Genomic DNA, 12,221 nt, shown 5'->3' with positions numbered 1-12,221 from the left:
AGCGCAGCAACGACTCATCCAAGAGGTCACAAAAGACCCCACAACAACATCTAAAGAACTGCAGGCCTCACTTGCCAGTTAAGATCAGTGTTCATGACGCCACCATAAGAAAGAGACTGTGCAAAAATGGCCTGCATGGTTCCAAGACGAAAACCACTGCTGAGCAAAAAGAACATAAAGACTCGTCTCCGTTTTGCCAGAAAACATCTTGATGATCCCCAAGACTTTTGTGAAAATACTCTGTGGACTGACAAGACAAGTAACACAGCATTTCAGAAAAAGAACATCATACCAACAGTAAAATATGGTGGTGGTAGTGTGATGGTCTGGGGCTGTTTTGCTGCTTCAGGACCTGGACGACTTGCTGTGATAAATGAACCATGAATTCAGCTGTCTACCAAAACATCCTGAAGGACAATGTCCGGCCATCTGTTCGTGACCTCAAGCTGAAGCGGACTTGGGTTCTGCAGCAGGACAATGATCCAAAACACACCAACAAATCCACCTCTGAATGGCTGAAGAAAAACAAAATGAAGACTTTGGAGTGGCCTAGTCAAAGTCCTGACCTGAATCCTATTGAGATGCTGTGGCATGACCTTAAAAAGGCGGTTCATGCTCAAACCCTCCAATGTGGCTGAATTACAACAATTCTGCCAAGATGAGTGGGCAAAGTTCCTCCACAGCGCTGTAACAGACTCATTGCAAGTTATCACAAACGCTTGATTGCAGTTGTTGCTGCTAAGGGTGGCCCAACCAGTTATTAGGTTTAGGGGGCAAGCACTTTTTCACACAGGGTCATGGGTTTGGATTTTGTTTTCCCTTCATAAGTAAACACAACATGCAGTTTTTGAATGAAGTTTTTTTTATTGTGTTATCTTTGATTAATATTTAAATTTGTTTGATCTGAAACATTAAAGTGTGACAAACATGCAAAAAAATCAGGAAGGGGGGGGGGGGCAACACTTTTTCACACCACTGTATGTGTGTGTGTATATATATATATATATATGTGTGTATATGTGTATATGTGTATGTGTGTATATATATATATATATATATATATATATATATATATATATATATATATATATATATATATATATATATATATATATATATATATATATATATATATATATATATATATATATATATATATATATATAATGTGTGTGTGTATATACTTTAATTAAAGGTTAGATTTGTGAATATTACGAATGAAAGACTAAGAGAAAATTCCTAGGAAGCTCCTTGTTGGTTTTGCTCGTATTTGTCAAGGGTGCTGATATTAGAATGAATGGATGCTGTATGTATAAGGGGTGTAACGGTACACAAATATGACTGTTCAGTACATACCTCGGTTTTGATGTCACCGTTCAGTATGGTTTCAGTACAGCAGAGGGAAAAAACTAAACGTATTTTTTTTTGTTTTTCATTAAAAAGTGTTTTACAGAACAAATTGCTCTCTTTAAATTAATTTAATTACAATTAATTTTCTTGGGGATAAAAAATCTACCTCTTATGCTCTAAACCAGGGCTTTCCAACCCTGCTCCTGGAGAGCTACCGTCCTACAGATTTCAACTCCAACCCCAATCAAACACACCTGAACCAGCTATACAAGGTCTTCAAGGCTACTTGTTAATTTCAGACAGGTGTGTTGTAACTGAAATCTGCAGGATGGTAGCTCTCCAAGAGCAGGTTTAGAGATCCCTACTAGGGCTGGGTAAAAAATATCGATTCTCCGATTTTAATCGATCTTCAGTTTAACGCAATGATATCGATTCGGGAAATCCCAGAATCGATTCTTAATGCGCGTGCGTCACGTAAGAGGATATGAATATTCACCTCTCGTCCTGAAGGTGTCACCATCTTTCGAATTGCTCCACTAAAAAAAACAACTGTGTGCACCCTATTATTAATGTAGATGTGTATTTCAGTAATAAACTTAAGTAGGAGAGTTTCAGTTACCAGCATTTATATCAAAATATGGATCCCATGTCTGCAAAACTAACATTTTAAATGAAATATTGATAGCTAATCGATATCGAATCGAAATCGAATCGAAACCATAAAAATAAGAATCGAATCGCAGAATTGGTCACAATACCCAGCCCTAATCCCTACTCCAAACCATGGGTTCTCAACTCTGGCTCTCGAGGTCCACTTTCCGGTGGAGTTTTAGCTCCAAACCTTAATCAGACACACCTGAACAAGCTAATGCATTCTTCAGGATTTTGAGAAAATTTCAGGCAGGTAAGTTTGATCAAGGTTGGAGCTAAACTGCAGGAAAGTTGATCTCGAGGGCCAGAGTTAGGAACCTCTGCTCTAAACTATAGAGGGTATGCAGCAAGTAGCAAAAAGTCTGAGTGGCGTCATTGGTTTTCAGCGTGAATGCTGAGACAGAACAAAACACATCTCGGGGGGCCGTTTACACAACAACGTTTTCAGCCAAAAACGGGAAACTTTTTTTATGCATTTTGCCTGTTCGTTTACACGACAACGCCGTTTTGGGGACTGAAAACGCATAATTTTGAAAACTGGTTTCAAAGTGCAAGTTTTTGAAAACGCCACTGTTATTGTTTCCGTGTAATTAAACACCCAATACGGGAATCTTTGAAAACGGTGATGTCATGTGCGTGCGTAGTACGTGTTAGGTATGTAGACATGCGCAGTATGTTTCTATTTTAAAGGCAAAAAGGTGAGGTGATTTTAGTGATGGACCTACAGGTACTGCTTACTAACAAGGTGGCAGCGCCAACTACTGGCCTGGCATACGTAATACAGCGTTTTTGGCCGTTTTCGCAGATGTGTGTAAACTGGAATGGTTTTGAAAACATCAGGTGTATGTGAAACTTTTTAAAAACGCAAGGAAAAACTTCTCAGTTTTTGACTACATAGTTGTCATGTAAACGTAGCCTAAAACGAGAAAGCTTTGCGATTGACTGTACAAATAGATTTGACAAGAAAAAGAAAAGAGAAGCAAACGGATCCCTGCAATTCACAGAAACAAATAAACTCCAGGCAGCAAAACACGGATTTGCAGTTATCATTTCATGTTAATGTTGAATTTTGCAGTAATACCATACCCTATATATTGTATTATATATTGTATTGACAAGCCATCAATTAAATATTTACCATCTTATATTCTGCATAACTAGATGTTTTTAAATGAATACAGACGACAAACTATATAAGTTTTTGGGCTGGACGATATGACGATATATATATATATATAACATTGATACAAGCAATCACCCGGATTTAGACCAACCTATTTTGTATTTACAAAATGAGTTCACAGGCAAATCTGCTTTATTTATTTTCCCGGCATCAAAACCAGGCACATATAAATGTAAAAAAATAAAAGAAATATATAATTTTTTTTTTTTTTTTTTTTTTACAAACACACAGAGTTCATTTAAGCAATCAGTTCATCACGGCACAGTCCCTGGTACCTGTTCCGCAACGCATCGGTGCACAAATGTGTTGTTCTTAAATTCTAAAGCCATGTGAAATAAAGGCTTTTTCATTTTTTCACACTACTCAAGTGCCTTGGATTTGAGTTTTTTAAAGATGAGATTTTTTTCTTATCAAAAGTAACAATATATAAGTTTTAATGAATTTCACTCGTGCAGTGATTAAAACCCCTTAACTGTCACTCACAGTTTTGAACATAGAGATTATAGAGCACTATTCAAATTTAAATGTTTATAATTCATGAACGAAAACATTTTGTAACATGATTTTTATGTACCATTTCCATGGTAATGCAATGTCTGATTTTAAAATGGGTTTCAAAGGATGAATTTTGAGATTTTAAGTTTTCAACTACATAATTTCTTATGATTTCTAAAGCGTGATAGGGAAAAAGGCAACTAGGAAAAATGTCAGAACTCCTGTTGATGTAGATTTTTCAGGTGCACTCTTGTCATAAATTAATCTTAATTTGCCTACATAATTTTTTTAACAAAAAAGGTGGACAAATATCTATTTAGGAGTCTTAGACCTTTCCAATGATATATCGTTTGTATAGTTTGATTAGATTAGGATTTAATTGTAAAATAGTGAAGTAAGTTTAGGTGTCCCGCTGAGGGGACGGGTGACAGTTAACAGGTTAAAACAATGCTTTATTTACACACGTACCGAACCGAAAGACCCATACGTGTACCGTTACACCCCTAGTATGTATCCATGAGTTTGGTGTCATTAGTTCTTACTTTGTGTCTCATCTTTGTTTCAGGGCTTTGATCCATTGGCAAAAGAAAAATTTAAACCAAGGTCAAAGAAGAAAGGAAGAAGCTCGGCCGGTGCCATAGAGAAAAGAAAGAGGAAAGTCGCCAATGAGGATCAGAGGGTATTTCATTTTTTCTCTCATGTTTCTCTCATCGTTCGTACTACAGACATGATGATGCCTCACATAGATGTCCACTAAACATTTTAGTCTGATTGGTTAAAAATCTTACAAGTTAAAAGTTTGATAGTATTCCAGGAGGGACCAAAGCTATATCTAGAGGACAGAATATCATAGACTTAAAGGGTTTTTGAGAGCAGAAAGTCTTTGTTGAACTTAAACACAAGCCTCTCTCAGTAGAGTGTTTATTTGCTCTGTTCACACCACTTCCTCTCTATTTTGATTCTGCAGGACGAAATTCGGCAATCCGCACAGGAGCGAACAGAAAGAGAGAAAGAGCTGAAAGAGAACTCCAACGAAAAGAAGTTGGGAAATAATTCAACACTTGACCGTTTTAGAAAGTAAAGATCCCTGACTGCTGTGAACCCATCCTAGAGGACTAGCATGTATGAATAGTCTTCTGCTTTGAATTAATGTTGCAAATGTAAGATTACTGTTGTACAAGCCTTTTAAAAACAACCTCTGGATGTCATTTCCTTGTTCCTTGAAAGCTTTTAGCTTGTTTAATAAAATACCTATAAAATCTATAACAAAATCGTACATGTATTTGTCAGTTGAGAGACATTATAATTCTGTAGTACCGCTATTAACCAGAACTAAGACATAGCTTATCACTCTAGTTTTAGATGCTTAGCACTGTCTTTATGTAAATTTTAAATGGATTTTAAATGGCCTTTCTCCTTACAAAGCCTGTAATGGGTTGGACCAAGCTACACTGCTAATTGTACTTAATTATGTGCTGTCAGGAACACTAGATTATCTGCTCTTAGTTTACTGGAGGTCCCCAGCAACAGCTGAAAATGTATAGCACATCAAATACTGTATGATCAGTGGCGGGCGGCTCAGACGTGCTTGCTTGATGCGCTCAAACCAGTGAGGTTTGCTCTTGTGTGTCAGGCAAGCACGAGTTAAGCTTCCATTTTCCATATTTGATGTGCTATAAGTTTGTTAGTTAATCAGTATTCATGTGTGAATAAAAACCTAAATTAAATGTTCATCATATAAAGTGATTATACCTTTCAGTGCAAGGACACTTTCAGATTTAAAAGTGAGTAAATGATGATAATGTTTGGGGTGAACTATGCCTTTGATTATATAATCAAAGTTAATGAAGAGTTATGTGTTGTAAATTGTGTTGTCAACTTGCTCTAACATGTTGTCAAATAACATGTACCTTACTTTGTCTATGCCAAAAAAAATTGCCAAAAAATTTATTATTTAGTGGAGTTAGTATTGTATCATATAAAGGGGCATTGCAATGGGGAAAAGACGTGCGTGCATATGCCCGAGAGGTTTATAAGGGCCCACAAGAACAATACAACCCCAGCCCGAACCTGATTTCCAGTTTTTCATTCTCATGAAGCGGCCCACAGACCAACAGCCCAATGCAACAATCATGACCATGTGTATATATAGCAGCAGAGCTGCAACAGCTTCTGTGGGTCTGCTTACTCAAAACCCTCCATCACTGACAGATTTGCAAAATTTACTGTTGTTTGGCAAATAAATCATTTGACATATTCCCAACATTTGATTGTTTGCTTAATTTCACCTAAAATGACAAGGGAATTTATACTAATGTTATCAGTTAGATGTTCGCTGAAATCATTCTCTCAAATGGGAAGAGCATTTGTTGTACTGTTAACCCTGTGATAATTAAAGAGTTTCTGTATTTTAAGTTAGTTAAAGACCGGATACTAGGTACGATGCACGATGAATCGTATTTTAATCGTGATCAATTTATTCTTCGGTAAACTCTGTCAGCCAACTGAAATTCATTTTTAACTCCTGGTCTACACTGTGCATACTGACCTTCTTCTTGGGCCAAGCCGTGTTCCCGTTATATTTTGTTGTTATATAGTATTCTGTGCTTGCAGTGGGGAAATAACGTGCTGGTGTACACTGGCTGGCATATGCAAATCATTATCATGTTTGAAATTTCTACAATGGTAAAAAAAAATACTTTGAGATATTGCTAGTAGATCATACGTTTATTTTCTAAAGGAAACATCTGCAAAACAACTGATTTCATACTATTTTGTGTGTGTCCTCTGCGGCAATAGATCAGACAGTCTCTGCTTGCATTCACGTGATCTCCCATTATAGTGCCTCCTCTTGTGTAGTGTGATTTATGGTGTATCATTGCTAATTACCCAGACACAGACACTTTGACTCTGAATGGCTAAGTACCGGCAACATCGGTTCACAAGAAAAAGTGAAGGTAGTCTAAAGATCATAATACTGAAGTGCCAGGACTGTGTACCGGTTCATACCGGCCCATGCTGGGTAAAGCAGTGAACATAAATTCAATTACTTTATAATAAAATTATGTTGCAGTGCATAGTATCACCAAAGAATACCCTTTGTGCTTTTTTAGTTTTTTCACAATACCTTACTTTCCTACAGGCTCCTCAGATTTAATAATCTTCATTTTAGGAGTCTTTCCCCAACAGTGTCCCAAGAAGTGCTCTTATTTTACAGACACCAAGAGATGTCCGCATACCCAACCATGAACATGGGGCAGTGGAGTGCACTTCCATCCAGTAGTGCACCATGTCCCCTGGCTTGGTGTGGTGGACAGACACCATAGTTTGGTAGCAGCAACGACTGTATGGTACAGCTGGACCTCCAGAGAAGAGTGGAGAATGAGTAGGTGTAATGCCTGCTGTGTGAGCGCAAATACCGACAAACACATCCTCTGGGGGCAATGGTCTGGGTAAACGTATAGCAAAAGCTGCTAGCGACAGCTTGAGCAAAGCTGGCCGAGAAAGTACATATGCTGTTCCGCTGCAGTAATCAGGAAAGACCATACCAGCGTATGCAGTTTCCGACATGAAGTGTTTGCTGGCAGGATTGCGGTCCGGTGCTACCTGCATGTGGACCCGACCCAGATAAAGTTCTGTGAGGTCATTTTCTTCTGTTTTAAAGCTGAGGTTGAGATATTGCAGCAGTGCACTAGGATTGAACAGTACATCGTCATCTACTTTAGCCAGGTAGTGAGCCTGTGGACAGAAACGGCGTGCCCAGCCCAGCATAGACAGAGTTTTCAGGGTCAAGTTGCCATAGGAGTCCATGAAGCGACCTTGTATGAGGTCCCCACGCTCCTTTGACTCTTCTAATAATTCTTTGCCAATAACTGGGTCAGATGGCTGACCTACAATGAAGAGGGTCATGACTCGGTGACCCCTGACTTGTACTTCCCCACCCCAGGTGTCTCGAATGGCCTGGCGGGCCTTTCTGTTGTGAGGTGCGGTTGCCACCAAAATGATGAGGTAAGGTTTGGCACGCTGGCAGACGTGGATGCTAGGCATAAGCAAGTACTCTTCGGAACGGGTCGGGGGTATGCTGTGTGGAAGGACTACTCCGTGAGGACCTATTGCTCTGCTCATGCCCAGTGAGGTTACCCACGATTCAATTACGTCAAAAAAGAGTACAGCTAGCAGGGAGATACAGAAGACTATTATGAAGAAGTAATGGATAAACTTTAAATGGCCTCCTCGCTTCCCAAAGGGACCCTTACAGATCCTAAAACTATACCCTGCCACCATTTTTACAGATGGAAAAACTGGAAAAAGCTTCTTTTTTTACTCTTCCTTTATGGGTATGATTGCACTGATTGTGTAAAAATAGATCCAGTGAAGGGACAAAAGGGCGGAAGCAAGATGTCCAATTCTGCTATTCTCAGCACTGTTGCACCACCAACTGCAAAAGGGAAAAAAGATGAGCAGTATACATTAGTGCGTAATGGGTAATATCTATATTATCTTATATATATATATATATTCACAGTTACACATTTGTCCCACAGTTTTAATGACACAGCAGTAATATCTGGTTTGGTAGAATAGACAGGTGTTGTTACAGCCTCTGCTAATGCTATTAATATGGCTCTGATAGGGACCACTCAAACAGGATGCATTTTTGCTTTGAAAAACATGAGTGGGCAGTGGTGTGGGAAAAACAAAACAAAATGTGTCAAGATGCATTTTTTTAAAAGATATTTTAACAATGCATGAGATGCAAGGGCAATGATTAAACACGTCTGTCTAGCACATTTACATTGTTAATTATAAATAATTGCATTACTTTCACAGTAATTTCACAGTGGGACTTCTCTTGTATCTAACTGCACTCTCAAAAATGTATTGTAAACAAACAGCATCATACTGTGTTTCTACAGTGCATATGTACTATGAAGGCACCTGGCATGCAATGCAGTTGAGTCTTTTTTAGAATTTAATTTTTTTAAATCTTGTTGGTTTTATATCTGCGATTGAACTTGTTTTAAGTTCACTTTTAGCGTTGTTTAATTTGTAATGTCGGTTTATGTTGTAAGTGTTGTTTTTATTTGTTGAGTGTTACCATTATTGTTTTGTATATAGTGGAGTATTGATGTCACATCTTTTAAAAATGAATCTCAGCAGTTGCTTCAATATTGTGAAGGATCTGTACACAAACAGTTATGAATATGAAGTTATTAATTAATCTGCTTAAATAATGCTAAAATAAAATCATGTTTATGCTAAAAATAGTGTGACCAAGTTAAAGGCAATTAGCTTATTTCATATTCTGATTTATCATTTTGACAAATGTTTTCATTTGTCACACCTCTGATATGACTAGATCAGAAATCTGAATCTGAATATGTAAGGTCCAAGATCCCAAACAAATACTAATAACTAATCACCATTGTGGGGAAGTCGTGGCCTAATGGTTAGAGAGTCGGACTTGTAATCCAAAGGTTGCGGGTTCGAGTCTCCGGCCGGCAGGAATTGTAGGTGGGGGGAGTGAATGTCCAGCGCTCTCTCCACCCTCAATACCACGACTGAGGTGCCCTTGAGCAAGACACCGAACCCCCAACTGCTCCCCGGGCGCTGCAGCATAAAATGGCTGCCCACTGCTCCGGGTGTGTGTTCACGGTGTATGTTCACGGTGTGTGTGTGTGTGTGTGTGAGTGTGCACGTTGGATGGGTTAAATGCAGAGCACGAATTCCGAGTATGGGTCACCATACTTGGCTGAATGTCACTTCACTTCACTTCACTTATGGTGACTTCAAAACAATTACAGTAGTAAACAACTAAATTTCTCACAGTGGCACAGTTAAAGACAATTTTATAATGTGAAGTAACAGTAAAACCGTAAATTACTGATGTTAGCATCATTCTGCTGTTCATTCATAGTCATTTGTAAGAAAATTACCCAGCATGCACTGGTTTCACAGTTAATTTCTGACTACAGTAATTTATTGTAAAATAATACTCTTTAATCCTGTAAATTTCTGGCAATTTTTGTATACTAAGTTGACACTGTGTGCACATTCTGTATGTTAATATTACCTCAGCTTTGATGAGCTTTGACTTATCAGATGGCTTTCTTTTTACCACCGTTTTTATGGTTGTCAGTGTATTATAAATGTGCCTCTAGAAGCTTGCATTCTGCAACGAACATTCCGAACGATGCATTATTGTGCGATCCCAAAGAGGCACAAAATCACTTTCACAGACTTTTTAATTAACTGTTCCCATCTGGTGGAATGGCCTGCCCAACTCAATCCGAGCAGCTGAATCCTTACCCATCTTCAAGAAATGGCTAAAAACACATCTCTTCCATCTTTATTCGACCCTCTAACTCTAACACGCTCTATTCTAATTTTATTTTATCTATCTGTCTTCTTATTAAAAAAAAAACCCACACCCATTTGACCCTCTATCAATTGCATATTTATTCTCTAACTGCTAGCTTTTGTTGAAAAACTAACACTAGCTTTGTTTTTGCTGTTCTAGCTACTTGTTTCTTATATATATATTAAAAAAACACTAGGTTTCTTTTTTCTATATTCTATCCACTCGTTTTCTTAAAAAAAAAAAAAAAAAAAACTTCATGTAAAAGTACATGTACTGCCTTAGGCTAACTAATGCTGTAATGTTGTTACTCTTTTGTTGATTTTGATTGCTTCTTATGTCCTTATTTGTACGTCGCTTTGGATAAAAGCATCTGCTAAATGACTAAATGTAAATGTATATAAATGTAGAAAAAATCTTTTAGTACTTCAGTAGGTTAGTATACTAGCCTAACATTATATTCAGTTCAGTCAGTTCAACCTAAAATGTTGCTATCTCAGTAAAGTTCTGGCAACCACAGCTGCAGTTTTTTTTTTTTTGGTTTTTATTAAATTGTTATTAGTAGTAGTAGTATTGATTGGGGCAATTCTTGTGAACCCAAGTGTGAACACCCTTATCAATTATTTGATAAGGTATATTAAAAGTTATTTGATCGAATATTAAGCTAATCATTTATTTCTGGATGTACAAGAAACCGACTATTCAATGTCAGTCTAAAAATGACTTAAACACTGCAAAGCGTGCTAAAATAAGCTTAGAGAAATGCTCCGGGACAGGATTAAGCCTTACTGAAACAGAAAAATACTTGACAGCGACACAAGAGGAAAAGAAAAGGCCGAGCAGCTCCTCTCGCAAACGTTAGCATGTAAAACAAGCACTAACAGCTGCAGTGTTTGAAGAATGGCGTTGGATTGAATATACCATGTTTGACTTTAATGATAAATAAACATATGATTGAAAATGTCGTTCAAATTCACTCAACCTTGATGTGTTTGCTGGCTGTCTGGTGACTGAGAATGTAATTTCGATGCGTGTGTAATTCTTTATAGTTTAAATTTAAAATAGATGTGTTACCTTTTCGGTGCTGAATATCCTCTGTTGCAATTTTCACATTGTGCCATGAAGATGATAAATGCATCGTTTATTCGAGGCCTTTTCGGTTGTCCGTTTATCCATAACGGCCTTGAGTTAAAATACGATGTAATCCACGGGAATATGCAGATCAGCGAGCATTTCTAAAAACTGACAATCAATGAATAAGAATGAATGCAGTCCTGATGCATTATCCCAGCGGACCGTAGAAACAGCTATTTGAAGCAAGTGAACTGAAATCGTCTGAGTGATGAGCAGAAAAACAACATGCGTCCTCTAGGTGGCAGCTCTCTCGTGAATAATAGACTTTATTTATTTATTTTTATTGCAAATTGTACGTAACAAGACTGGGAACATCCAACAACATAAGGCACATTCACCATAATACAAATAATCAACATAAATAATAATTATTATACTCACAACAAAAATAACAACAACGAGGGAAGAGAGAGAGAGAGAGAGAGAGAGAGAGAGAGAAAACACACACACACACACACACACACACACAAGGATCACGAATCAATAGAAGTACAAAAAGCATATCAAATAAAAACTTTAAGTAGGCTACTTAAGTATGAAGGTAGATCAGTAGCTAAACTCGAGAGCTTGTTGATCTGAATGTGAGAACTTGTCATATTAACATTCGTATTTGTAAGTTGAAATTTACTCACAGCTCTGATCTGAAAAGCTGAATCTTTCGATTTGCACACACAATAATCAAAACACCCGTGTTTTGAAGTCGAAGTTGCAGATTAATAGTTACACATGTGTAGAATGACATTCACATAAACATAATGACACAAACGTGTACTTTTGCGCTTTACTTCAGTTCCGCTGTAAAACCTCAAGTCAGCACTTACAACCTCTCAGATCTGGCAGTACAACTTCAAATCTTAGCGCTTTGACTTTTGCTACTCCTTTTGCAGTATTCCTGTAGCAAGCAAAACTCACTTGTGCACTTGTAAATGCAGACGTGAGAGCTCAGAGCCGGGGGCGGGGCTGGGCTGCGAATGAAGATATTTTATTGGTCGATGCCTGACCAATGAACAACGCCAGCCATCGCGACTCGCCCTGCAGAAAGAAACATGT

At 37.8% G+C, this 12,221-nt stretch overlaps 2 protein-coding genes across 2 annotated transcripts in view; one reads left to right on the top strand and one right to left on the bottom strand.

Moving 5' to 3' along the window:
• Nucleotides 1-5,940, top strand: part of wdr46 (WD repeat domain 46) — a 34,203-nt gene extending 28,263 nt beyond the window's left edge. The window contains exons 13-14 of the mRNA XM_079382194.1: nt 4,245-4,358; nt 4,647-5,940. Of these exons, the coding sequence (XP_079238320.1) occupies nt 4,245-4,358; nt 4,647-4,760 (228 nt within the window). The 3' untranslated portion in view covers nt 4,761-5,940. The remainder of the gene's footprint in view (nt 1-4,244; nt 4,359-4,646) is intronic.
• A 452-nt stretch (nt 5,941-6,392) lies between these two features.
• b3galt4 (UDP-Gal:betaGlcNAc beta 1,3-galactosyltransferase, polypeptide 4) lies at nt 6,393-11,429 on the bottom strand. Its single transcript, XM_079381972.1, has 2 exons — nt 11,112-11,429; nt 6,393-8,117 (listed from the first exon to the last, which is right to left on the bottom strand). Exon 2 carries the CDS (start codon nt 7,961-7,963, stop codon nt 6,848-6,850), a length of 1,116 nt encoding a protein of 371 aa, XP_079238098.1. The 5' UTR covers nt 7,964-8,117; nt 11,112-11,429; the 3' UTR covers nt 6,393-6,847.
• Between the last annotated feature and the right edge of the window lie 792 nt (nt 11,430-12,221).

The sequence above is a fragment of the Barbus barbus genome (assembly GCF_936440315.1).
Source record: "Barbus barbus genome assembly, chromosome: 28".
In the NCBI taxonomy this organism is placed as follows: Eukaryota; Metazoa; Chordata; class Actinopteri; order Cypriniformes; family Cyprinidae; genus Barbus; species Barbus barbus.
Note: the sequence above shows the minus strand (reverse complement) of the source record. Positions and strands in the feature narration are given on the sequence as shown.